The 27,585-nt window shown below is 56.2% G+C and overlaps 1 protein-coding gene across 12 annotated transcripts; it reads left to right on the forward strand.

The window, feature by feature from the left end:
* The first annotated feature begins 313 nt into the window (after window positions 1–313).
* FRMD8 (FERM domain containing 8) lies at window positions 314–27,545 on the forward strand. 12 transcript variants are annotated; one of them, XM_034933026.3, is made up of 11 exons: window positions 319–493; window positions 768–852; window positions 3,092–3,259; window positions 7,241–7,405; window positions 7,772–7,830; window positions 7,990–8,156; window positions 10,534–10,755; window positions 13,468–13,591; window positions 14,456–14,599; window positions 18,538–18,742; window positions 26,400–27,545. In XM_034933026.3, the coding sequence occupies exons 2-11, from the start codon at window positions 768–770 to the stop codon at window positions 26,498–26,500; spliced, it is 1,440 nt and encodes a 479-aa protein (XP_034788917.1). In that variant the 5' UTR covers window positions 319–493; the 3' UTR covers window positions 26,501–27,545. The 12 variants fall into 12 exon arrangements, with proteins under 12 accessions (XP_063464631.1, XP_034788917.1, XP_054950492.1 ...); XM_034933025.3 differs by having other exon boundaries at window positions 323–493; window positions 25,266–27,545; XM_055094514.2 differs by having other exon boundaries at window positions 323–493; window positions 7,304–7,405.
* The last annotated feature ends 40 nt before the right edge of the window (window positions 27,546–27,585 follow it).

A 27,585-nucleotide genomic window follows, 5' to 3' on the forward strand; every position in this document is an offset into this window, starting at 1 on the left:
GGTACAGGCCGCTGCCAGCGCCGCATGGATCCCTGGCATGTGCCAGGAAGTGTCCATTTCACAGGCAGGGAACTAGCCCGAAGACCCAGCGTGGGCATGCCAACGCCCCTAGCCTGATTCTCGAATCTTTGCCAAACCCTCTTACAGGCCAACAGTCGGGGCCTTTGTGAAGGGAAACTCGCCCTGGGTCACTCTGGTGGTGGCGGGGCTGGTACGTGACGAGGCCACCCCACGGGCGTGATGAGACACGCGAGGCTGGCGTCCGGGCATGCGCGGGCCGCGCGGGGCGGCCCTGGGCTCCCATTGGCTCCCCCGGGCCGAAGGGGCGGGGCCTCGGGCGCCGCGCTTCCTCCCGCCGCGGCTTCCGCGTCGCTTCCCGGTCAGCTGCGTCCTTAGCGGGAGCCCGAGTGCGGGCGGTGGCGGGCTTGGCGGCGGGGCAGGATTCCAGGCAGGAGCCTTGCCTCTCAGGTGGCGGGCTCTGCGACCCTGCGAGGTGAGAGCACAGCGACGTCTGGCCCCGGCCTCCGTCCCCGGCTGGGGGTGCGCCTTGCCCTGCCTGGGCATCCGGGTCGACCCCCGTTCTTGACCGTAGCAACCCGCACCCCTCCCACCAGCGCCCGGTCTGCACTCTTGGCCCCTCCAGGCAGCGCCGCTCAACCTTGCGGAACCAGCCTGGGATCCCTTACCGTACTCACCGAGAGCTTGAGGAGACCTCCAGCCCCCCATCCCTGGCTCCCGGTAACTGCTGTTCCTCTTTGCCTTTGCAGATGGACGGGACGGAAGGCAGTGCCGGGCAGCCCGGCCCCGCTGAGCGATCCCACCGAAGCAGCGTGTCCTCCGTGGGAGCCCGAGGTGGGTCCCGCCCGCATCTCCTCTTCCACACCCTCCTGGGACCCCAGCCCTGGAGAAGTAGCTCTGGCTTGTCTTCTTTTTCATTAAAGATAATTTATGTATCGACTAAGAAATAATAAGGTACATTCAGATGTGGAAAACTCACAGAAGTCAGAGGCTTTGTCACTAGTTTACTGGCCAGGTTGGGTCCTCGCTCTCATTTGTAAAATGAGCTTGTTTAACATAGCTGTGAAATTCAAATGAGATTATATGAATGAAAAGTGAAGGCTGATGTGGTTCACGCCTGTAATCCCAGAACTTTGGGAGGCCAAGGTGGGCAGACCACATGTGCCCAGGAGTTCGAGACCAGCCTGGGCAACATAGACAAAAAAGAAAGTGACACGTTCACTTTCTTTGTGTCATTTCTTTTTTTCTTTCTTTCCTTTCTTTCTTTCTTTGACAGAGTCTCCCTCTGTCGCCCAGGCTGGAGTGCAGTGGTGCGATCTCAGCTCACTGCAAGCCCCGCCTTCGGGGTTCACGCCATTCTCCTGCCTCAGCCTCCCGAGTAGCTGGGACTACAGGTGCCGCCACCACGCCTGGCTAATTTTTTGTATTTTTAGTAGAGACGGGGTTTCATCGTGTTAGCCAGGATGGTCTCGATCTCCTGACCTCGTGATCTGCCTGCCTCAGCCTCTCAAAGTGCTGGGATTACAGGCGTGAGCCACCGCACCCGGCTGTGTCCTTTCTTTCTCCCAAACAGCCTTTTGAAAGCAGGGATCAGGCTGGGCGTAGTAGCTCACACCTGTAATCCCAGCACTTTGGGAGGCCGAGGCGGGCGGATCACTTGAAGTTGAGAGTTCCAAGAGCAGCCTGACCAACATGGAGAAACCCCTGTCTCTACTAAAAATGCAAATTAGCTGGGCGTGGTGGCACATGCCTGTAATCCCAGCTACTCAGGAGGCTGAGGCAGGAGAATGACTTGAACCTGAGAGGCGGAGGTTGCGGTGAGCTGAGCTCGCACCATTGCACTCCAGCCTGGGCAACGAGGGTGAAACTCCGTCTCAAAAAAAAAAAAAAAACAGGGATCATATCATGATCTTCATTTGATAGGGAGGAAACTGGGCCCTAGGGAGGTTAAGTCCCAGGCAGGCTGTGGAAGCTCTCCAGGTGATTACATACTGCAGCTTCTGGTGCCTCAGTTCTTGCCTGAGAAGTAGATCTGAACCTGAGCCTCCTCGAAGTGATTTTGTGATCTCTGAGAGTAGCTGCTGGAGCATAACAGACTGGGGGTCCAAGGAGCACCTTCTCTTGTGTAGATGAGAAACCGTGCCCTTCCCTTCCACACACTCTTGGAGGGAGGAGTATTAGCTCTACTTTTACAGATGAGGCAACTGACAACTTAAATTGACTCGCTGAAGTTGGCCAGCGACCAGGCAAGGATGGGAACCCGAGTATGTCAGCCCCAAACTCCAGTGTTCCTTCACCATGCCTGCAGTCTCAGGGATGGGGATTTGAATCTGGTTGCTCTTCCAGGTGTCTCCATTTGGCTCTGGAACCCACAAGTTGTCACAAGGGAACTCTCAGCTATTTGGGCTGTTCTTCCCTAGCCTGCTTCGTATTGACTCCTGAGGCTTAAAGAGTCCTCAGACTTAAAGAGTCCCAAGGAAGCTGAGACCTGGAACTTGCTTTAACCTGGGTGACCTAAAGAATCCTCTCTTGGCATCTTAGCCTCAGTCAGAGAGAGACTTGCCTAAGGACAGCAGCGGGTTACCAGCTCTCGCTCCTGCCAGCCAGCCAGACTAACTGCCATAGCCTCAGGATGGTTTCAGCCTCTCTATGCTGTGGTTTCAGCCTCTCTGTGCTGTAGTTTCACATCTGTGGCATGTTCTTGTTCAGGGCAGAAGAACAGCTGAATCCTTGGGGCAGCTATGGTGGTGAGGGGCAGGTTTGCAATGGCCAGGCTTAATTTGAATCTTGGGGGATTGCGGTGGGGCTGGTCTCTGGGCAGGAGTTACTGGGTTTCTGGGTGGTTTGAGGGTGTCAAGGAAGCACTAATAGATAGCACTCGTGATAGGGTCTTTTGGGGCTGCTGGGGCTCTGCCTCTGGCGAGGACTCTGTCTCAGGAGCGTAGCCCTGGTCACCCCTGAGGGGTGTAGGGTGGGGGCTCCAGCCCCAGTGGGTGGTAGAGGGTGCCTGGTTGGCCTGGCCTGGCTGTGCCAGGCAGAGGCCTCAGCTGAGCCTGCCTGGTCTCCATCACAGCGGCTGACGTGCTGGTATACCTAGCGGATGACACGGTGGTGCCCCTGGCTGTGGAGAACCTGCCCTCGCTCAGTGCCCATGAGCTGCACCGCGCTGTCCGCGAGGTCCTGCAGCTTCCAGACATCGCCCTGGATGTCTTCGCGCTCTGGCTGGTCTCCCCTCTGCTGGGTAAGGCTTGGCAGTGAGGAGCCCAGGCTGGAGGGTTGGAAGGGCACTGACCAGTACAGGAGGGAGGGGGCAGTGTTTGGAGCCGCTGGGGAGCCGCTGGCCACTGCCCATGGGGAAAGGTGGGACTTGGGTTTATCCTGAGCTGTCCACCTGTCTGAGCACCTAGAGCCCTGAGAAGGCCCCCGCTCCTGGCCCTGCTGTCTGTCTTTCTGCTGGTGGTGGAGGAGTGGACACGCCTGCCCCCCAGGTCGTGCTGGGACTGGGTGGTCCAGGAACAGTACCGCAGGAGGGAGGGAGGAAGGGGGCCTTGTCTGCCGAGCATAACCTTTGCCACAACCTGGGTGGTGTTTGGGAACCATGATTTCACCTTGTCCTCAGGCCTAGGCCAGTCTTGCAGATGGAAGTTGTAGTTAGGGTGGTGAGACCACTGTGTGGCAGGAGCAAGACAGACCCAGGCCTGAGTGGCTTCCCGGTCGGCCTCTTTGAACTGTTCCTGTTCCTTGGGGACAGGGAGGAGAAGGGACATGGCTCAGGAAGTAGGCCCCTCTGACCCTGAGGCTCTTAGTGAGGGTGGGAAGAGTAGAGACTTGACTTCTCTGGGAGGGGGGTCTTCAGCCTCCAGCCCTGCCTGGCTGGCCTCGTGACCACCCACATCCTGCCCTTTCAAGCTGAAATTGCAAGATGGAGGGACTTAAGGGCGGTGGCTCTCTAGACACTCAGCCCAGGGTCCCTCAGTGAACAGGGTCTCTGAGCCTGCTGGTTCGCACAGGAGGGGGCCAAGGGAGAGGCTGCCCCATGTTGTTTAGTAAATCGGTGCCATGGGCCGGGCGAGTTTTCTTAGCTTACACATTCCCTTCGTTATAGAGGAATGCAGGCAAGAAGAGGGTGACCAGTCCCATTGAGGGAGTGCGTAGGACAGCCTGGGTTAGGCCCAAGGGGCCCCCAGCAGTTATGTCTTCTCCTGAGGCTGCTGGTTGGGGGAGAGGGAACATTTGGCACCCCTGCTCCCCACCCTCATCCTTCTCTCCACCCCCTCCCCCCTGCCAGTAGGAGCTTCCTGCTCAGCTGCTGCTGGGAGGTGCTCGCCCACCCTCTTCCTGCTGCCCCGGCTCCTCGGCCACCTCATGCCCAGCCTGGTCACCTCTCTTTCACCTCCGGGCCTCGAGTCAGGACTGTGGGCCCCTTGGTTTGTGTCTGAAAGCTGGGGGTACAGTTCTGCATGGGTTGGCCCCTGCCTTACCTCGGGAAGCTCCCAGAGCCTGCTGGGCAGCCTGCCTCCTCCTCTCACCTCCTCCGTCTCCACTCCCTCCTCACCACATTCCGGCTCTCCCACGGCCGGAGGCCGTGAATGGGCTGCTTTGTTGCCCGGCCCACACAGGAGGATGGTGGCAGAAGACCCCAGCACAAAGTCAGCACCCACTCTGTTCCCAGGCTGGGTTCAGGGAGGCTGAAAAGCCACTTCAGCTGTGACTTGGGCCCCCCCAGAACCCTTTTCCCCCGACCCCTGTACCCCTGATGGGGTGAACCGGTGACAGATGCCCCAGGGCCGTGAGTGCCCTGCAAGGGCAGGGAGGGGCGCCGTCTTCTGGAGCTGCCCTTCATGCCGGATGTTTTGGCAGGGCTTAGCCTTCTCAATGTCGTTGTCACTCTGCATGGAACAGGGCTCCAGGGCCCTTCCGTCCCATTTGGATAACAGCCTCCAGGCAGGAAGGCCCCATCTGGAAGTGTCTGGGACTGCGGGAGTTCTGAAGACAGGAAGAAGTCTTTTGAGCTGCTGGGGCTTGGGGTTAAGGCTGGTCAGGGCTGGGCTGTAGGCAGCAGGAAGGACATCGTTGTCTCCAGGGTGTCCCTAGGCCCCATCTTGTCAGTTACTGTGCTTGTTCCACAAGGACGTGCAAAGCCTCTCTCAGGCCACGTGGTATTCTAGATGCTGGGAATACAGGAGGGAAGACCCTGGTGGAACTTAATTTAACTTAATTTTATTTATTTTTTATTTTTTTGAGACAGAGTCTCACTCTGTTGCCCAGGTTGGAGTGCAGTGGTGCAATCCCGGCTCACTGCAACCTCTGCCTCCTGGGTTCAAGCGATTCTTCTGCCTCAGCCTCCCGAGTAGCTGGGATTACAAGCAAGCGACACCACGCCTGGCTAATTTTTGTATTTTTAGTAGAGACGGGGTTTTCCCACGTTGAGCAGGCTGGTCTCGAACTTCTGACCTCAAGTGATCCACCCGCCTCAGCCTCCCAAAGTGCTGGGATTACAGACATGAACCACCACGCCCGGCCACCATTGGAATTTTAGAGCCTAAAGGATGGTAAAGGGGGGTTTAGGAAGCAGAGCTCTGTTCCTGGTTTAGCCAGTAGCCCCATGTGGCCTCAGGCACTGTGCCTTCCCCAGCTTCAGTTTCCCTGCTGTAAAGTGGGTGATCTCCATGTCCTCCAGCCCTTTGAGTTCCCAGACAGAGAGAGCATGAGGACCCCATGAGGGGCTCAGTGGCCAAGTGAGGGGAGTTAATGGAGCCCTTTCTGGAGGGAGTGGGGAGGCGACTATTGGGGGTAAATGGTGTTTCCCTACTGGAGGTGGTGACAGATGGGTGGGGCCCAGGGTCTAGGTTGTAAAGGAGGGCTGTGGGGCCTCTGGGAAATCTGGACCAGAAATGTTGGGACGAGAAAGGGCTGCAGAGGCTGGATGCAGGGGTGGGTGGAAGGGCTGTGGGCAAGGGGGCCCGTGTGGAGCTGTGGCTGCTCTTCCAGGTGGAAGGTCCAGATGGCCCAAAGAGCAGAGACAAGGACCCCTGGCCTCAGGCCAGCAGGAGGGGCGATTGGCCATCAGTGGGGACTGCCTAAGGGTAGAGCAGGGAGATGTGGATCAGGCAGCGCTCGGGAAGCTTGGAGCAAGCGCTGGCTCCTGCACCCCGGTGACGGACATCCCCGTACATCTCTGGATGAACTTGGAAGTGGCCTCACACCTCTCAAAGGCAGAGAACCCGGTGGCCACTGTTTTTTGGTGGGCGCTGGTGTGTGAGCTGAAAGGCTTTGTCCCTCCTGGCCTGAGGCATTGAGTCCTGGGTCCAGAGCAGTGGTGGCGTGGGGCAGCCTGGAGTTTGAGGGGCTGGACTGCTGCACTTGGTCATTCTGCCAACCCCTGGCGAGGTCACTGCGCCCCAGGGATACAGCGGTGGACAATTCTGCAGCCCCTGTGGGTGGCAGCAGCGAGGAATGTCAGGTAGTGATCAGCCTGTGAAGGCAAACAGATGTGGTGCCATTGGGATGATGGAAAATTTTGAGGAGGTGCTGCCTTAATTAGGGGTCCAGGGAAGGTGGCCCTTGAACTTAGACCTGAATCAGCCAGCCACGGGAGGATCTGGGGCAAAGGAGTCCAGGAAAAGAAGAACAGCAAGCGCAGAGGCCCTGGCACAAGCCAGCTGGGGATGATTTAAGGAGATTTAAGAAGGCCAAGGTGGCAGGAGCAGAGTGGGAGAGGCAGTGAGAGAGGAGATAAGGTGGGAGGGCCAGGCAGGAGCTGGGTTGCGTGTGGGCCACGGAGGTGCAGAGCTTGCAGGATGGAAGGTCAGCTGGAGCTCCTCAGAGATGTCGGAGGTGGGCAGTGACGACGGGGAGGCCCAGGCTCTGCCAGTGGGGGGGCAAGGTAGCCCCTCGGGCCTCTGGGCCCCAGTTGTCAATTTCCAGTTCTGCTTCCTGATGGCACTGAGGGTTCCTTTGTGCCCCAGCACCTTCCATCGGCCAGTCTCCAGTTTCAGCTTGCCGTGGGGCTGCAGTGAACACTTAGTGGCTGGCTCTGCCTGGAGCCAGACCCCCGTCGCTTGCTGTGTGACTGTGGACAAGGAACTTGGCCTCTCTGAGGCTGATTTGCTCTATGGGTGAAATGGGGGATAGGGTTATTGCAGAGTAAATGGCTCTGGACCCTTGGCGCCTGCTCAGTTACTATTGGTTGCGACTGTCGTCATGCTGTGCGGTGTGATAGGTGGAAGGGCAGCCGCTGGACTGGCCGGAGGCTACATGGGCCACTCCCCATCTCGTCCTGCAGAGGTGCAGCTGAAACCCAAGCACCAGCCCTACAAGCTGGGACGCCAGTGGCCGGAGCTGCTGCTGCGCTTCACCAGTGCCCCGGACGATGACGTGGCCATGGGTCAGTGCTGCTGCCTGTCTGTCCTTGCCTCGGGACCACCTGAGTCTGCATCTCTGGCTCCCAGCCCAGCCAGGGCCCTGCCAGCAAGGAGCTGCCCTGGCTGAGGGGCAGGGCCTGCGTCTCCCCCAGGCTCCGTCAGCCACCCCTGGCAGGGGAGGAAGGGGTCCCTGAGTGAAGCCCCATTGGGGGATGGGCTGGGAGCTGCCGGGGCACGTTGGGATGAGCTGCACACTCCACCCTCTGCACGGCCCTCCGGTTTTCTCAGCCCTGGTGGGTGAGGTTGGTGGCCGGGGCCTGCGCCAATCGGGAGAGGGGAGGGCTAAGCAGAGTGGGGATGCCCGGCAGTGACCCAGCCTCTCTCCCCAGATGAGCCTTTCCTGCAGTTCCGAAGGAACGTGTTCTTCCCAAAGCGGCGGGAGCTCCAGGTGAGGCAGGAGCCCTGGTGGCCCCACCAGGCCTGGCCCCTTGTGCCCAGCCTCCCTGTCCCTAGACCCCTGGACATTCGCACCTTGCCCCAGCCCAACTGAGCAGCTCTCCCTGCCCCAGCCCAGCTGAGCGGCTGTCCCTGCCACACCCACCTGCAGATCCATGATGAGGAGGTCCTGCGGCTGCTCTATGAGGAGGCCAAGGGCAACGTGCTGGCTGCACGGTACCCGTGCGACGTGGAGGACTGCGAGGCTCTGGGCGCCCTGGTGTGCCGCGTGCAGCTTGGGCCCTACCAGCCCGGCCGGCCGGCAGCCTGCGACCTGAGGTGAGGGCCTGTGTGACTTGAGGCGGGGGCGCTGGGTGGGGGAGTTTGTCCTTGGAATGGAACTTACAAGCAGTCTTCAGTCTCGCAAGGTTGGGGCAGGGTCCTGGAGTCAGGAGGCCTCAGCCCCGCAGGCTCACTCTGGCCCTGGGCAGTTGTTCCGCCCCTCAGCCTCCTTTTCCTCACCTGCCCTGGGCTGGAGCCTCAGGTGAAGTGAAGTCTGGGAGAAGAATCTGGAGCCCTGCCTCCTGCCGGCCAGGGTCAGAGGAGCTGGGCTTTTGGAGTCACAGCCAGGGACCACCCAGATACTGACCCTTTGTCACCAGTAACAGGCCAGCTTAGTTCCAGACTCCTGGGGTGTTCCCCAGGCGGTCGGCAAGCTGGCTGTCCACCTCCCAGCCCTCTCCAGGAGCCGAGTTCTCTGCTGTGTAAATTAGCAGGGCCTTGGGTGGCGAGGATTGAGTCTGCCCTGCCAAAGCCCAGGCCGGTCTCTGGTCTCCATGGAGGATTATCCCGAGGTTTAGAAATAATTCCAGTGAAGGGGCCGGACACGGTGGCCCAGGCCTGTAATCCCAACACTTTGGGAGGTCAAGGCAGGCAAATCGCTTAAGGTCAGGAGTATGAGACCAGCCTGGCCAACATGGTGAAACCCCATCTCTACTAAAAACACAATAAGTAGCCGGGTGTGGTGGCGCACACCTGTAATCCCAGCCGTTTGGGAGGCTGAGGCAGGAGAATCACTTGAACCTGGGAGGTGGAGGTTGCAGTGAGCCAAGGGCATGTCACTGCACTCCAGTCTGGGTGACAGAGTGAGACTCTGTCTTAAAAAAAAAAAAAAAAAATGCCAGGTGCGGTGGCTCACGCCTGTAATCCCAATACTTTGGGAGGCCAAGGCGGGCAGATCACCTGAGGTCAGGAGTTCAAGACCAGCGTCAACGTGGAGAAACCCCGTCTCTACTAAAAATACAAAATTATCTGGGCAAGGTGGTGCATGCCTGTAATCCCAGGTACTCGGGTGGCTGAGGCAGGAGAATTGCTTGAACTTGGGAGATGGAGGTTGCAGTGAGCCGAGATCGAGCCATTGCACTCTAGCCTGGGCAACAAGAGCGAAACTCCGTCTCAAAAAAGAAAAAAAAGGACTGAGCGCTCCAACTGCAGCTTATCTGATGGCTGGTCCACAGCCCACAGAGTACCCGCTGCCTGAGGCGGGGAACCAACTGTGGGTATGCCAGGGCCTCTCCTGCTTCATGTGGGGCGGGGGAGATGCCCTTTCTTTTGTGAGCCTGTGCTAGTTGTAGGTTGGCGTTTTCACGTTTTTATCTGGCAGAACAAAGCATTGAGAGCATTAAAACCCCTGCACCAGTTTTGGTTATAAAAGTTCCACCAGTTCAGAAATCCCAACAGTCCTGACTTGGTGACACAGATGTTGCTCTGAAACCCTCCTGCTGCAGTCTGATTCTAGGCAGGTGGGGGCTCTTTGTTCGGCCTCCAGACCTTCCCTCAGCCTCTCACCTCTGCTGTGAGCTGCAGACCTGGGCCCATCTCCTGGCCCTCCTTCACTCGCCTGGCTGCCCTGTGTGTCTGTGTGCCTTCGCAGGTGGGGGTCAGGGACCTCTGCAGTGCCGGGCACACTGCGGGTGCTCAGGGTGGTGGGTTCCTTCCCTTCTGGGGGTGAAGAGGGGCCTGGTGACTCCCCGTGTCTTTCCCTTCGGCTCCTATGAGTTTCCTGGGTGGACACGTGGTAACCAACCAGGCAGGAGGCAGGAAGGGTTGGGTGACAGGACCAGGCCCCATGGGGGCTCTTGGTGCACATGGGGCTGCAGTGCAGAGGCTGCCGGCTCAGGCAGGACTGGTGGGAAGTGCAGGAAGGTGGGGCCCGGGTTCCTGTTCCTGGATGGAGATGCAGGCATCTGGAGCCGCAGGATGAGCCTTTGGCTTCAGACGGTGACCCCGGGTCAGACGGGCAGAGGGACAGCCCCAGGTGGGCCTCATAGGGAGCCCCATCACAATCCTTGGCCTGCACCTGGAGAGCTTGTCAAGTTTTAGGGCCGGGGGAGCTCACCTGGGACAGATGGGGGTGTCACCATCCCCACTCTGCAAAGGAAGCAGGCGCAGGACAGGAGGTGCCTCTCACCAGCTGTACAGCTGCTCTCGGCAGAAGCAGACAGGCTGGCCCTGGAGTCTGCCCTTCGGAGAGGGGCTGAGAACTGAACCCCCTCTGTCTGGTGCCTGGGTCTCCCCTCGTGGGCTCCTTACCCAGCCTCTGACTTGGAAGTAGATGTGTGTCTGCTTCCTCCAGGCAGCCTTGCTTCCCTCGCCCTCCCCCTTGAGCCTGGCACCTCTGGTTGGGCCGCTAGCACCTGTCTTCCTTCCTCCACAGGGAGAAGCTGGACTCCTTCCTCCCTGCCCACCTCTGTAAGCGGGGCCAGAGTCTCTTTGCTGCCCTCCGGGGCCGTGGGGCCAGGGCCGGGCCGGGCGAGCAGGGCCTGCTGAACGCCTACCGCCAGGTGCAGGAGGTCAGCAGCGACGGCGGGTGCGAGGCCGCCCTGGGCACCCACTACCGCGCCTATCTCCTCAAGTGCCACGAGCTGCCCTTTTATGGGTACGAGCCACAGCCCCGCAGTCCCCCACCCCCTCCACAGGCTGTTCTTGGGCTTTGCTAGCACAGCTGCCAGTGAGCCCACCTCTGCTCCTGCTGAGCTGTGTCCCCATGAAGTGGTGTCTTGTCACGAGCACCTCAGGCCCCACCGTTCCAAGCTGGGCACCTGTCCTCCCCTTCCTCCTGTCAGGGGCTGGGACACCTTGGATGGGTCCTCTCCTTCTACCTGGCACAGTCACCTCGTCACTGGCCCAGCCGACCTCGCCTTCAGCCAGCTGTCTCTGTCACGCAATTGTTGTCTAACAAACATCTCTGTGCACCTACTGCACACGCGCTCCCTGGGCACTGGAGGTCCCCCTGAGCCAGAGACACCGTGCCCCTGCCTGATGAAGCTGATGTTCTAGTGGAGAGAGACGAGAACACAGAGGTTTAGGAGAGCCTGTCATTGGGCACAGGCGGCAGCCAGGAGACCAGAGGATGGGGTGTGGCTTGGGCCTTGTGGTCAGAACAGGTGAGATGGTCAGATGCAGGACGTTCTGAGGGCAGAGTGACAGGATTTGCCAGATGGATGTGCAGTGGATGAAGCGAAGGAGAGGAGGCAGAGAGGACTGGCCTAAGCCCCTGGCAGATGGCGTTGTCCTCTGCTGAGCTGGGGGCGGCACTGTGGAGTGGTCAGGGAAAGTTTAGGAATTTGGTTTTTTGTTTTTGTTTTGAGACAGGGTCTTGCTCTGTCACTCAGGCTGGAGTGCAGTGGCACAATCGTGGCTCACTGCAGGCTCGACTTCCTGGGCTCAAGCAAGCCTCCTGAGTCGCTGGGACCACAGGTGTGCAGCACCATGCCCGGGTAATTTTTTTTTTTTTTTTTTTTTGAGATGGAGTATCGCTCTTGTTGCCAGGCTGGAGTGCAATGCCATGATCTCGGCTCACTGCAACCTCTGCCTCCCAGGTTCAAGCGATTTTCCTGCCTCAGCCTCCCAAGTAGCTGGGACTACAGGCATGCACCACCATGCACGGCTAATTTTTGTATTTTTAGTAGAGATAGGGTTTCACCATGTTGGCCAGGCTGATCTTGAACTCCTCACCTCAGGTGATCCGCCTGCCTCGGCCTCCCAAAGTGCTGGGAGCCACCATGCCTGGCCTAATTTTTGTATTTTTTGTAGAGACGGGGTTTTGCCTGTTGGCCAGGCTGGTCTGGAACCCTGGGGTCAAGTGATGCTCCCGCCTCAGCCTCCCACAGCACTGGGATCATAGGCATGAGCCACCGTGCCTGGCTGGGAGCTTGCTTTGGACATGTTGATTTTGAGATACTTGTTAGACGCCCCACTGGCGACTTCGAGTGGGCATCTGGTATCTAGTGCAGTCTGAACTGGAGCTCGTATTTGGCGAATCCTATGCATATGGATGGCACCTGAAGCCTGGAGAGATGCTGGGAGGCAAGTGTGGGCCAGGTGAGAAGGGGCCCTGGGCCCCCCAGCAAGGCAGGAGGGCTCTACCCGCAGCAGCTCCTAGCGCATGCCCCGCTTGTCCTCCTGGCAGCTGGCAATGGATGTGGGCTCCAGCCTGGTGGGCGAGCGTGAGCAGGGATGGAGACAGTGAGTGTGACCAGCTGTCACAACTCTGCTGTAAAATGGGGTCAAGCAACGGGTCTTGTAGTGGTTTTGAGGGGGAGGTGACAGCCCATGTGTGCTGACCGGCAGGTGGCCCTCTCCTGGCTGCTTCGGTTTCCTCAGTGAAATCGGAGGGCTGGCCATCAGCTGAGCTTGGGGGACAGAAGTCTTCCAGAGGAGGCTGGAGCAGGACGGCCCCAGGAATTCAAGGTGGCCCGTGCTGGTCTCCAGCCCCATCCCGTCGCGTGGAGAGAGCGGGGTTTAACTTGGGCTCTGGCTCAGTGGGTGGTGAGGGCAAGGGTGAGCCTGAGGGACAGGAGAAGGCAAGGCTGCAGGAGGGACAGGTGGCAGCTCTTCTCAATGTTTTTTTTTTTTTTTTTTTTTTTGAGATGGAGTCTCGCTCTGTTGCCCAGGCTGGAGTGCAGTAGCACGATCTTGGCTCACTGCGAGCTCCGCCTCCCAGGTTCACGCCATTCTCCTGCCTCAGCCTCCGGAGTAGCTGGGATTACAGGTGCCCACCACCATGCCCGGCTAATTTTTTTTGTATTTTTAGTAGAGATGGGGTTTCACCCTGTTAGCCAGGATGGTCTCAATCTCCTGACCTCATGACCCGCCTGCCTCGGCCTCCCAAAGTGCTGAGATCACAGGCATGAGCCACCGCGCCCAGCCTCTTCTCAGTTTTGAGCCCTGGAGCCACTCCCCTCACCTCCTCGTGCTTCCCAGCAGGTCCCTGCTGCTGAAAGGTCTCCGCCTGGACAGTGGTCAGCAGGCTCTCCTGGCCACCTCCAGCAGCCCTGGCCCCCAGACCAAGTGCCAAACCCACATGACTGGCTTTGCTCCACACCTGGGGCCACGCGCTTCCCTCCGCCTGCAGTGCCCACCCTTCTCTGTGTCATCAGGCCCTTCTCCCTCCGGTCGCACACTGCCAGCTCAGATGCTGCCACCCCTACGAAGCCTCCCCTTCATCCCACCTCTGTTTCTCCCTTCCCTGGGGCGGGTTTCAGTCACCCAAACAGCAGAAGTTTCTCAGAACCCAGGTTGGGGCCTCGAGCAGCCTCCCTCAGCATTTCTGGTGCTGGCCGGAGGCTGACCCCAGTCCCCTCCCCAGGTGTGCCTTCTTCCACGGTGAGGTTGACAAGCCGGCCCAAGGCTTTTTGCACCGTGGTGGGCGCAAGCCAGTTTCTGTGGCCATCAGTCTGGAAGGCGTGCACGTCATCGACAGCAGAGAGAAGGTACTGCCCCCAGCTCCTCCAGGGTGGAGAGGATGGGAGGGGGCTCCTGACTCAGGTCTTCCTGGTTCCTCTGGGCCTGTGGGGGCCTGGGGGCAAGGTGGATGGACTGTCTGGGAGGGACCCTGCCTCCGTCGGATGTCCTCGTAGCCCCTGAGGGTGATCCTGGGTCCTCTTGCCCAACATGCTAGGCTGTGGGGTGGCCGGGGCAGGGGAGGCCGCAGCTGGGACTTCACTGCTGAGTGGAGGGAGGGCAGCAGGGCCTGCTGCTCTGCCTGGCTGATGGCTGGAGAACAGCCTGATGCTCCAGAAGACCCTGCGACGGGAGCCCTCTTGGGCTGACCGTGTCCTCTTCTTTCTGCGTTTGGTGGCCAGCCCTGGGTAGAGAGCCGCATCAGCAGCCAGCCCTGTGGGGCAGATTACCTGTCCCTGGGCAGAAATTTGCTCCTAAGCCAGCAGAAGAGTTTTGGCTGGCTTCTGGTTGTCCCGGAAGAGGGACCCCAGCCCCTGCTGCCATCTGTGTCCTGGGAGGCAGGGCCCAGCTCAGCCTCATGGTAGATGCCACCCCCGACCTCATAGAAGAGACTCCGCTTCCCCACCTGCCTCCTCCCCCACGTGCCTCCCCCGCTGTCAGGGGCTTGGCCTGCTGGTGGGACTGTTGTGGGAGAGGGGATCTCAGCTTCCCTGGACCACAGCCCCTGGCAGGCTCTGATGAAAGCTGAGGCTCTCTCCTTACAGAAACACATGAACAAATGTAGACTCAGCCTTGGAGAGGCACACACCCTGGCCAGGTGTCTGAGTGGGATGGGGTGGGGAGCAGACCTCTGCCCAGGGGTCAAGCCTGGCTCTGTGTCTCCTGCTGGCCAGCATGTCCTGCTGGGCCTGCGCTTCCAGGAGCTGTCGTGGGACCACACCTCCCCCGAGGAGGAGGAGCCCATCTTGTGGCTGGAGTTCGACGGGGACAGCGAGGGCACACCTGTCAACAAGCTCCTCAAGATCTACTCCAAGCAGGTAGTGCGGGTGGTGCCTGCACACGGGTGGGGAGGCTGGGCCCAGGTACCCTGGGTCCCAGACAATTAGAGGCACCAGGCTGGCGGGCAAGGAGGTGAGAAGCTGCCTTGGGCCTGAGGATGAAAGCGGCCTGGGCACAAGGGGTGCCTTGAGTCCTGCTGACCCGGAGCTGCCCTGGGAGGTCAGGAGGCCTGGTCTGCAGACTCCACGCCGGTGGTGGTGGCAGCTGTGGGGTTCGGGCAGCTGTTTGTTGAGGGCTTGTTGAGTGCTTTGAGACCAGCCTGCGCCCTCCCCTCCTGTCCCCAAGACCAGTGCTGTTGTGACCCTATTCACAGTCACCTGCGGTGGGCGTGGAAGCGTTGGGCCTCTCCAAGCCTGTGTTTGATTTTCCCCTTCATTCATCGTGTTTTACTCAGCACCGAGCACCTCCTCCACCCCAGCCTCCCTCCCCAGCCTCCCTCCCCTGCCCCTCCCTCTCCCACTTGGGTCACATCAGAGGCCCCTCCCTCCCACAGGGCCCTTTCAGGACTGTTCCCACCCCTTCCTCCTTTCATCTCGGGTCTCTCTGGATCCTTCATTCCACACCTCTCCGGCTTCCTTTTGGTGCCCTTCACCCCTCCCTTTGCAGCCAGACCCCACCCCTGCGCCTCCCATGCTGGGGGCTTCTTCTAGCCCCATCGGCCTCTGCTTTGCCACAGGAGGGCCCCCTCCCCCTTCTCAGCTTAACTACATGCTCCTGGAAGCTTCTTTCCGCCCCCACCAGCCACCTTCTCCCCCAGCTTCCCCTGCTGCTCCCCATTTTCCTGGCCCCCCTCGAGGGCACTCCTCTCCCTGCCTCATGGCTTTGAACTCCAAGATATTCTCACCTTTATGTTCAAAGTTCACAATTTTCTTTTTTTTTTTTTTTTGAGACGGAGACTGGTTTATGCTTTTTGTTTCCTAAGAAATTTTGCCTAACCCAAGACCACAAAGATTTTCTCATGTTTTCTTGTAGAAGTTGTATAAATTTAAGCCTCCCAGCCATCCCAAAGTCGATATTTTACATCAGGTGTGATATACAGGTCAATGTTCATGTTCGTGTTTACAGATTCTCAATTGTTTCGGTGTCGTTTGTTGAAAAGACATTGAATTGGCCGCATGGTGGATCACGCCTGTAATCCCAGCACTTTGGGAAGCCAAAGTGGGCGGATCTCTTTAGGCTCGGAGCTCAAGACCAGCCTGGCCAACAAGGTGAAACCCCCATCTCTACTAAAAATACAAAAAATTGGCCGGGTGTGGTGGCACACGCCCGTAATCCCAGCTACTACTTGGGAGACTGAGGCACGAGAATCACTTGAACTGGGGAGGCAGAGATTGTGGTAAGCCGAGATGGTGCCACTGCACTCCAGCCTAGGCAACAGAGTGAGACTCTGTCTCAAAAAAAAAAAAAGAAAGACATTGAATTGCCCTGACATCTTTGTTGAAAATCAATTGGCTGTACATGTGTGGGTCTGTTTCTGGATTCCCTCTTCTAAACCACTGATATATGTGTGTCTTTCACTGATAATCACACTATATATTGATTTTTGAACCTTTATAATAAGTCTTGAAATCAGGTAGTCTGATATCCAGAACTTTGTTCTTTTTAAAATGGTTTCCATAGAAGTTTTAGAATCAGCTTGTTGATTTGTAGCATGCTCCCCTATCCACCCCCCAAAAAAAGGCTACCTAGGATTTTTATTGAGATTGCATTGATTACTTCGGAGGTCATTGACCTCTTAAGTCTTCCAGTCCATTTATTTCTGTATCTCCATTTATTTGTCTCTGATTTCTTTCATTAACATTTTATAGTTTTCAGCATACAAAGCTTCTGCATCTTTTGTTAGATTTATCCGTTTCTTTTTTTTTTTCTTTTGGTGCTACTGTAAATGGCACTGTTTTTAATTTCAATTTCCAATTGATCATTTCCTTATATAGAAATATAATTGTTTTTGTCTTTTTTTGAAACACTCTTGCTCTGTCACCGAGGCTGGTGTGCGGTGGCGCAATCATAGCTCACTGCATCCTTGACCTCTGGGCTCAAGCTATCATCCCTAGCCACAGGTGTGCACCACCATGCCAGGCTAACTTTATTTTATTATATTTGTAGAGACAAGGTCTCACTATGTTGCCCAGGCTAATCTTGAACTCCTGGGCTCAAGTGATTCTCCCACCTTGGCCTCCCAAAGTGCTGGGATTACAGGCATGAGCCCCTGTGTCTGCCTTTTTTCTTTTTTTCTTTTTTTTTTTTTTTTTGAGACAGAGTCTCACTCTGTCGCCCAGGCTGGAGTGCAATGGCGCGATTTCAGCTCACTGCAACCTCCGCCTCCTAGGTTCAAGCGATTCTCTCACCTCAGCCTCCTGAGTAGCTGGGATTACAGGAGCCTGCCACCACGCCCAGCTAATTTTTGTATTTTTAGTAGAGATGGGTTTTCACCATGTTGGCCAGGCTGGTCTCAAACTCCTGACCTCAGGTGATCCACCCGCCTCGGCCTCCCAAAGTGCTGGGATTACAGGCATGAGCCACGGCACCTGGCCTGGCCTGGGACTTTCTATGTGGACAGTCGTGTGGTCTGTGAGTTGGGACAGCTGGGTCTCACTTTCCAATCTGTGTGCCTCTTGCTTGCCTTGCCTGACAGTGCTTCTGACCCCCAGTGTAGGATGGATAGGTGTGCGCAGGCGTCCCTGACGCACCTGGCCTGAGAGAGAACGTTGTCTTTCACTGAATAAGTGGGATTTCGCTGTGGGTTCTTCAGAGATGCGCTTCATCAGGTTGAGGAAGTTCCTTTCTGACCCTGGCTTGCTGAGTTTTATCTTGGACAGATGTTCAGCAGAGCTTCCTCTTTCGGCTGCATTTGAACAGCAGGCTTCCTGAGCCTCAGAGGCATGTTGCTGTGCAGGAGTTTTTGTTCTAGGAAACTTAGTAGGCTTCCCTGTTATGGTTGCACTCAGGACTCTGTCCCCACCGGCTGCCGTCCCCTCACCAGCCCACTGCCCTTTGGCTGGTGGAGTCCACTTGGTGAGGAGAGGAGTGTGGGTGGACTGAGCTGAGGGCAGGGAGCGTGGAGAGCCCACCAGGCCTCTGCTCTTCCTTCTGGGCCAAGCAGCGGTGCCCACCCGCCCAGCCCAGAGGGATTGTAGCTGCCCTGTGGAGAGGCAGGAGCCAGGCCAGTCTCCGCAGGGCCACTCCCAGCGTCTGACCCAGCCCCACCAGTCAGGAGCACAGGTGGCCATTCCTGTCTACTTGGCCTCACCTTATCCCAGGCCTGCAGCAGTGCTTGGCACGTGGGAGGCACTCAGGAAATACCTGTGTCCTAAAGGGTACCACCCTCTTAACACCCTCTGCGACTCCCTCAAACCCCTGAAGGCCCTGTCCTTGGTGCCCAGCTGTGCCCGCTGGCACCTGGCTGCTGCATCTTTTCTGTCAGTGTGCCTCATGCTTCACACCTGTTGAGTAGGAGTCACTTTTGAAGAACGTGCTGGCAGGGAGCCGCCCGCCCCTGCCCTGGTGACATCGCGCCCCTTCCTCCTGGCTGCAGGTTTTCCTCCCAGCCAGCACCACCCGCCTCCCCGCCCCGCTTCCCCACTCTTCATCCTCTCTGCAGCAGCCGGCTCCCTACCCCCTCCCTCCCCACCTGCTTCTGCCCATGGAGTCAGCCTTCCTGGGCTGTGCCTTCTGACCAGAATGTTCTTTCTTTCCCACCTGAACTCCCAGATCTGGAGATCCCTCCTCATCCACCAGGACTCACCTTCACAGTCACCCAAGTGGGACACCTCCCCTGCCTCCCTGCTCCCTCCCTCCTGAGTGATGTGTGTCCCCTTCCCCGCTTCCCCAACCAGAGAGCAGAGCTCATTTCAGGCTCAGCAACAGGCATGGAAGGGGGGCCTGGCCAGGCCTCACACTGCCCCCTCCTCCCCAGGCCGAACTGATGAGCAGTCTCATTGAGTACTGCATCGAACTGAGCCAGGCGGCGGAGCCCGCAGGCCCCCAGGACAGTGCGACTGGCTCGCCCTCGGACCCCAGCTCCTCACCGGCTCCTGTTCAGCGCCCCAAGCTACGGAGGCAGGGCAGTGTGGTGTCCAGCCGGATCCAGCATCTCTCCACCATCGACTACGTGGAGGACGGTGAGCAGCCCTTCTGTGCATGTGCACACACAAACACGCATGCGCGTGCACACACCGGGGGGAGTTCCTGAGGACAGGGCATTGCAGAGCAGCTCCAGACCCAGTGTGAGCTGGCCTCCATCTCAGGACACAGCTGTGAGCAGGCCGAGCCCGGGCCTTGGCCATAGTGCCTTTCCTGTCCCTTCTCACTGCTGCATCACAGACGTTCTGCAGCATTGTCCAGGATGTGATCCGGGAAACGACTCAACATTTGTTACTGAAGTGTTGGGTAGGTGGGGCGCGGTGGCTCACGCCTGTAATCCCAGCACTTTGGGAGGCCAAGGCAGGAGGATCACCTGAGGTCAGGAGTTCAAGAACAGGCTGGCCAACATGGTGAAACCCTGTCTCTACTAAAAATACAAAAAAGGTAGCGAGGTGTATGGCAGGCGCCTGTAATCCCAGCTACTCGGGAGGCTGAGGCAGGAAAAACGCTTGAACCCGGCAGGCAGAGGTTGCAGTGAGCCGAGATTGCATCATTGCACTCCAGCCTGGGAGACAGAGCAAGACTCCGTCTCATAAATAAATAAATAAATAAATAAATAAATAAATAAATAAAGCGTTGGGTAAATCACTGCTGTGACCACATCTTGGGGTGTTCAGTGCAGCTGGTAAAAATACAGTACCCAGGCCGGGTGCAGTGTCTCACACCTGTAATCCCAGTACTTTGGGAGACCAAGACAAAGAGGATCACTTGAGCCCAGGAGCTCAAGACCAGCCTGGACAACAGAGTGAGACCCTGTCTCTACAAAATAAACTTAGCTGAGCACGGTGGTATATGCCTGTAGTCTCACCTTCTTGGGAGGCTGATGAGGTAGGAGTATCTCTGAGCCCAGGAGTTGGAGGTTTGCAGTGAGCTACGATTGTACCACTGCACTCCAGCCTGGGTGACAACAATGAGACCCTATATATATATATATATTTTTTTTTTTTTTAAATTAATTAATTAGTTAATTATTTTTGAGACGGAGTCTCACTCTGTCGCCCAGGCTGGAGTGCAGTGGCATGATCTCAGCTCACTGCAACCTCCGCCTCCCCAGTTCTAGTGATTCTCCTGCCTCAACCTCCCGAGTAGCTGGGACTACAGGTGTGTGCCACCACACCCGGCTAATTTTTTTTTTTTTTTTTTTTTGAGACAGAGTCTCACTCTGTCGCCCAGGCTGGAGTGCAGTGGGCGCGATCTTGGCTCACTGCAAGCTCCACCTCCTGGGTTCACGCCATTCTCCTGCCTCAGCCTCCTGAGTAGCTGGAACTACAGGCGCCCACCACCATGCCCGGCTACTTTTTTGTATTTGTAGTAGAGACGGGGTTTCACCGTGTTAGCCAGGATGGTCTCGATCTCCTGACCTTGTGGTCCATCCGCCTTGGCCTCCCAAAGTGCTGGGATTACAGGTGTGAGCCACTGCACCTGGCCCTAATTTTTTGTGTTTTTAGTAGAGATGGGGTTTCACCGTGTTAGCCAGGATGGTCTCAATTTCCTGTCCTTGTGATCCACCTGCCTTGGCCTCCCAAAGTGCTGGGATTACAGGCGTGAAACACCACACCAAGCCCGAGACCCTGTTTTTAAAAAGGAATACCCTGGCCGGGTGCAGTGGCTCACGCCTGTAATCCTAGCACATTGGGAGGCCAAGGCGGGTGGATCACCTGAGGTCGGGAGTTCAAGACCAGTCTGACCAACATGGAGAAACCTCTTCTCTACTAAAAATACAAAATTAGCTGGATGTGGTGGTGGTCGCCTGTAGTCCCAGCTACTTGGGAGGCTGAAAGCAGGAGAATCGCTTGAACCCAGGAGGCGGAGGTTGCAGTGAGCCAAGATCACGCCACTGCACTCCAGCCTGGGCAACAAGAACGAAACTCCGTCTCAAATAAATAAATAAATAAATAAATAAATAAATAAATAATAAAAAGGAATACCCTAAATGCATCTTGTGTCAGATCCTGGAAGAGAGGACATTTGTGGAAAAACTATTGAAGTCCAAAAGAATTTTAGTTAACAGATACCGTGTCAGTGTTCATTCCTTAGCTCTGATGTGGTGACAGAACATGCTGTCATTGGGAGAAGTTGTGGCGGTATTCTGGAACTCTCTACACCTTTACAGCTTTCCTAGAAATCTAGAATTATTCCATGATAAAAAGTTTTTTAATGCAGTAACAAAGATCTACATTCATTTATTTATTTATTTATTTATTTATTTTGAGACAGAGTCTCGCTGTGTCACCCAGGCTGGAGTGCAATGGTGTGATCTTGGCTCACTGCAACCTCCGCACCCTGGGTTCAAGCGATTCTCCTGCCTCAGCCTCCCGAGTAGCTGGGATTACAGGGGTGAGCTACCACGCCCAACTAAGTTTTGTATATTTAGTAGACACGGGGTTTCACCATGTTGGCCAGGCTGGTCTCAAACTCCTGACCTCAAGTGATCTGCTCACCTTGGACTACCAAAGTGCTGGGATTACAGTGTGAGCCACCGCACCCGGCCAGAGATCTACATTTTACATGGCAAGATGTTCACAAAATAATATTCAGTAAAAAGAAATGGCCAGGCGTGGTGGCTCACGCCTGTAATCCCAGCACTTTGGGAGGCCAAGGTGGGCAGATCACAAGGTCAGGAGATCGAGACCATCCTGGCTAACACGGTGAAACCCTGTCTCTACTAAAAAAGAAAAAAAATACAAAAAATTTAGCTGGGCTGGTGGCAGGGCCTGTAGTTCTAGCTACTCAGGAGGCTGAGGCAGGAGAATGGTGTGAACCTGGGAGGTGGAGCTTGCAGTGAGCCGAGATCGCGCCACTGCACTCCAGCCTGGGCGACAGAGCGAGACTCCACCTCAAAAAAAAAAAAAAGAAAGCAATGGTAGGCCAGGTGCGGTGGCTCACACCTGTAATCCCAGCACTTTGGGAGGCCGAGGCGGGCAGATCACGAGGTCAGGAGATCGAGACCATCCTGGCTAACACGGTGAAACCCTGTCTCTACTAAAAATACAAAAAGAAAAAAAATTAGCCAGACGTGGTGGTGGGTGCCTGTAGTCCCAGCTACTCGGGAGAATGGCGTGAACCTGGGAGGCGGAGCTTGCAGTGAGCGGAGATCGCGCCACTGCACTCCAGCCTGGGCGACAGAGCGAGACTCTGTCTCAAAAAAAAAAAAAAAAGGAAATGAGTAACAGGACAGCATGTGTGCAGCCATGCGCATGAGGAGGGCGGGCCCAGCTGTGGCCGTCAGCGGCTGTAGCTTTGACTTTTTCTTTGTACTTCTTGGAGCACGTAAATCTGTTACAATGAACATGTCATTTTTATAGTCTTGTAATTTTTAGAATAATTGTTTTTTCTTTTTTTTTTTTTTTGGAGACGGAGTTTCACTCTTGTTGCCCAGGCTGGAGTGAAATGGTGCGATATCGGCTCACCGCAACCTCCACCTCCCTGGTTCAAGCGATTCTCCTGCCTCAGGCTCCCAAGTATCTGGGATTACAGGCTTGCACCACCACGCCCAGCTAATTTTGTATTTTTAGTAGAGACGGAGTTTCTTCATGTTGGTCAGGCTGGTCTCCAACTCCCGACCTCAGGTGATCCGCCCGCCTTGGCCTCCCAAAGTGCTGGGATTACAGTCGTGAGCCACTGCGCCCAGCCCTAGAATAAGTTTTATAATCAGAAAAAGCAAACTTTTTCTACAATGTAATTTGGACCACTGTGTGGCATTCCTTGGCATGGTTTTTGCACACTCATTTTGACCCAGTCCTCTGCTTGTGGGCATTACAGTTTTCAGCATTCAGCTCTTCTAAACAGCACACCTACAGCAAAGTCCTTCCTTAGAATCTGAAATGTTTCCTCAGGATACTTTCCTAGAAATGGCCTTGCTAATGTAAAAGTGTGCAGATTTTTTTTTTTTTTAAATAGGATTTCACTCTAGTGCCTAGACTGTAGTGCAATGGCCTAGTCAAGGCTCACTGCAGCCTCAACCTCCCGTGCTCAAGCAGTCCTTCTGCAGTCTCCTGAGTAGGTGGGACTAAGGTCATGAGCCACCACTCCTGGCTAATTTTTAAATTCTTTGTCAAGGCAGCGTCTTACTATGTTGCCCAGGCTGGTCTCAAAACTCCTGGGATCAAATGATCCTCCCACCTCAGCCTCCCAAAGTGCTGGGATTACAGATGTGAGCACCGTGCCTGGCCGATACGCTGATTTTGAAGAGGCTTTTCATACCTGCCACCTTCCAGAGAAGTTGTGCCCAGGTGTACCCTCCCCAGCAGAGAAGATGGTGTCTGCCTCCCATGCCCTCACCCACAATGGGTGTAATCATTCCGAGCCAAAGGGAACTTGTCTTGGCTGGTGTTTGAACACAATGAGATTGGAAATTTTTTTTTTTTTTTGAGAAAGTCTCGCTCTGTTGCCCAGGCTGGAGTGCAATGGCATGATCTCGGCTCACTGCAACCTCTGCCTCCCGGGTTCAAGTGATTCTCCCTGCCTCAGCCTCGCAAGTAGCTGGGATTGCAGGTGCCCACCACCATGCCCGATTAATTTTTGTATCTTTAGTAGAGACAGGGTTTCGCCATGTTGGCCAGGCTGGTCTCGAACTCCTGACCTCAGGTGATCTGTCCGCCTCAGCCTCCTGAAGTGCTAGGATTACAGGAATAAGCCACCGTGCCCAGCCGATTGCAAATTTTTACGTGCTTGATCATATTTAGATTTCCTTCCTGAATTACTGATGATTTCTTTTGCTCATTTTTCTTCTGTTGCTTGACTTTTTAAAATTAACAATCTGGCCAGGTGAGATGGCTGTAATCCCAACACTTTGGGAGGCCGAGGCAGGCAGATTGCTTGAGTCCAGGAGTCCAAGACCAGCCTGTGCAACATAGCAAGACCGCATCTCTATTTAAAAGATTAGCAGGGCATGGTGGCTCACGCCTGAAGTCCCAGCTAGTTGGGAGGCTGAGATGGGAGGATCACCTGAGCCCAGAGGGTTATGGCTTCAGTGAGTTAGGATCACAACACTGCAGTCCAGCCTGGGTGACAGAGTGAGACCCTGTCGCAAAAAAAAAAAAAAAAAAAAAAATTAACGTCTTGGCTAGGCTCACACCTGTAATCTCAGTACTTTGGGAGACAGAGGCAGGAGGCTCACCTGAGGCCAGGAGTTCAAGACCAGCCTGGGCAATCGAGCAAGACCCTGTCTCTACACAAACTAAAAAAACCTTAGCCATGGCTCACACCTGTAGTCCCAGCTATTGGGGATGCTGAAGTGGGAGGATCACCTAGGCTTAGGAGGTAAGGCTGCAGTGAGCCGTGATTGTAACACTGCACTCCAGCCTGAGCAACACAGCTTGTCTCAAAAAAAAAACCACAAAGGCGGGACATGGTGGCTCACACCTGTAATCCCAGCACTTTGGGAGGCCAAGGCAGGTGGATCACGAAGTCAGGAGTTTGAGAGTAGCCTGGCCAATGTGGTGAAACCTGTCTCTACCAAAAATACAAAAATTAGCCAGGCACAGTGGCCCACGCCTGTAATCCCAGCACTTTTGGAGGCCAAGGTGGGTGGATCACGAGGTCAAGAGATCGAGACCATCCTGGCCAGCATGGTGAAACCCCGTCTCTACTAAAAATACAAAAATTAGTGTGCGTGGTGGCGCACACCTGTAGTCCCAGCTACTCAGGAGGCTGAGGCAGGAGAATCGCTTGAACCCAGGAGGTGGAGGTTGCAGTGAGCCAAGATCGTGCCATTGCACTGCGGCCTGGGTGACAGAGCAAGACTCCATCTCAAAACAAAACAAAAGGCCGGGCGCAGTGGCTCACGCCTGTAATCCCAGCACTTTGGGAGGCCGAGGCAGGCAGATCACGAGGTCAGGAGATCGAGACCATCTTGGCTAACACGGTGAAACCCCGTCTCTACTAAAAATACAAAAAATTAGCTGGGCGCCGTGGCGGGCGCCTGTAGTCCCAGCTTCTCGGGAGGCTGAGGTAGGAGAATGGTGTGAACCTGGGAGGCGGAGCTTGCAGTGAGCCGAGATAGTGCCACTGCACTCCAGCCTGGGCGACAGAGCGAGACTCCGTCTCAAAACAAACAACAAAAAAACAAACCCAAAAAAACCCAAAAACTAACATCTTACAGCAATATGGTACTTTTGTTTTAATTAATGACCCGGTATTGCCATTATTAGCCAAAGTGCCTACCTTAGTCAGATTTCCATAGTGTTTTCCAGACATCCCTCTGTGCCAGGATCCCACCAGGACCCCACATTGCATTTAGTTGTCACGTCTCCCCAGGCTTCTCTTGGCTATGAAGGACCCTCCTTGTTTGTGATGACCTTAGGTCGGCAGTGTTAGGGAGCGCTGCTCGGGGTATACTGTAGCATGCTGAGGGGAGCTGAGGCTCGGATGAGGGGAGCTCAGTCTGACCAGGCTCTGGAAGGAGCCGTCGCGCTGGAGCCAGAACCTGGCTTCCTGGGCCTGAGCCCCCTCACACAGGGACAGCGCCTCTGCTCAGTGTGCCCTCCCATTCCCTCGCAGGCAAGGGGATCAGGCGAGTGAAGCCGAAGCGCACCACATCCTTCTTCAGCCGGCAGCTGTCCTTGGGCCAGGGGAGCTACACCGTGGTGCAGCCCGGCGACAGCCTGGAGCAGGGCTGAGGACGCTGCACCCGGCAGGAGGAGGGCGACTGGGGGCCCTGGCCCGGCACTGTCCTCCTGAGGGGCAGGCGCCGGCTGCAACAGTCTCATGGGTCACCACGTGGGGAGGGCTGCCTCAGCAGGTTTCTCAGACCATGGAGAAGTGACTTTTGGGCCCGGGGCCATGCCCGGGCTGTGCAAAGCTGGCCAGGGCCTCCTGTAGGGCTCCTCTGCAGCCTGCCCTCCCTTCCCACCTTCCCCCGGACGCTGGGCCCTGCTGCTCTCTCAGGACCATCCGATCAAGCTGCAGCTGCCACCCTCACCTAGAAACATGCCTTTGTGCCCACCTCAAGATGGGCAGTGTCCCTGTTCTGAAGTGCCCAGTGGCAGCTCCAGTGGTAGAGGACCAAGGATTGAGGGTTGGGACCTGAAGCTCCAGTGTGTGCCTTTGGCCTCTTCCCTGGACTTGGGTGACCAGTCTCCGCCTTCCTCCTGCTAGTGCTCCACCCCCTGGACTTGGATGACCAGTTTCCCACCTTCCTCCTGCTGGTGCTCCATCCCCCAATACCAGGCTGGGCCACCACTCTGAGGAGGGTGGGAGGGGCCTCCCTGGATTGAACCGGGACAGAAACATAGTGAGGGCCCCCACCACACCTCCCTGGTTGAATCAGGAATGGAGGGAGCCAGGCAGGGCCCTACCTGGGGTCCTGTGCCCCTCGTTCTGGTCTCCTTTGCAGGCACGAGATACCAGAAAGAGCATGCCTTTCTGATAGCCTTTGGTGATGTCACTGCTGGGAGGTGGCTGTCCTGTGGACCACCTGGCCTCCAGACCCACACTCACAGTCTGTGAAAAACTGAAAATCCCCTGGTGGGTACTCCCTGGAGCCCAAGCAGCTCCCCTAGGGGACTGACCGGACCTGACCTCTCCTCCTGTGTCTGGGTCTTCAGGTTTTAGTTTGGTCTTTGTTCATCTGAGTTGTGCTGGGGCAACGCCAGGAAGTGCCCTGGGTAACCTCTGCTGTGCGCTCCTTCCCAGGTGGCGCCATGGATTCCTCTGGGGGCTGGCGCGTGCCCGGAAAAGCCTGGGCCACACGGGACACTCTCTTCTTTATCGAGGACACTTGGAAAGGTGACTGATATGGGTGCTTGGCTTCTCTGGTCCCAGCTTGCCCTCCGGGGAGCAGGGGCTCTGTCTCGTCCCAGATGAGCTGAGAGCCCCTGAAAGGAGGGCTTTCCCAGCCCTGGGACCCTCCGAGGTGGGTGTGCGGGTCTCACAGGTGCTTCCTGGGACTTCCTGTGGCTGCACAGGGCTTGGCTTTGTCTTCGTTCCCGGTGGAAAACCGTGGGAGAGGAAGCTTGGGCCTCTACTCCAAGTATCAGAGCCTGTTCACCCTCCTCCCTTTGGTAGCTTGTGAATGTGCCAGGTGTTTTGAGGTAGGCTTGCCTTCTGGCAGCATGGACTTTGTTAAAATAATAGGCGGAAAGAAGAGGCCTGGGAAGGGCCCCCAGTCTTTTGGAATGTCCTGGTCACAGGGTCATGTCAGCTGCCAGTTCTCGTCTCCCGTCCTGGAGTTGCTCGGTCTTGCGGAGCTGCCCGCCTGCCTGTTCTGGCGGCTCCAGCGCAGGCTGTCCCTGCTGCTTTGATTCCAGGTGATTTTATTTTTTTTATTTTTTTGAGACGGAGTCTCGCTCTGTTGCCCAGGCAGGAGTGCAGTGGCGCATCTTGGCTCACTGCAACCTCTGTCTCAAGCGATTCTCCTGCCTCAGCCTCCTGAGTAGCTGGGATTACAGGTGCGTGCCACCAGGCCCCGCTGATTTTTGTATTTTTAGTAGAGATAGGGTTTCACCATGTTGGTCAGGCTGGTCGTGAACTCCTGACCTCATGATCTGCCCACCTCAACCTCCCAAAGTGCTGGGATTATAGGCGTGAGCCACCGCCCCCAGCTGATTCCAGGCGAATTCTTCTCTGATGGGCGGGCGAGGGTGTGTTCGTGTGATGGGTTGGAGTGTGTGTGTCTGAGTACACAGATGATGTGTTTTCCCTTCAGCTTACGTTTTCTGAGCATCCATTGTGCCTTAACATTTTCTGCTTGTCGTTTGGGACAAAGCAGTATTTTACTCATTCTTTGAATGTTCTCATTCTTTTGTATCATGTGACTTATTAAAATCAGTTTCTAACAAACTCTCGGGCAGCTCATGATATGAAATAATGAGGGTGTGTC

This window comes from Pan paniscus, chromosome 9 (genome assembly GCF_029289425.2).
Source record: "Pan paniscus chromosome 9, NHGRI_mPanPan1-v2.0_pri, whole genome shotgun sequence".
NCBI lineage: Eukaryota > Metazoa > Chordata > Mammalia > Primates > Hominidae > Pan > Pan paniscus.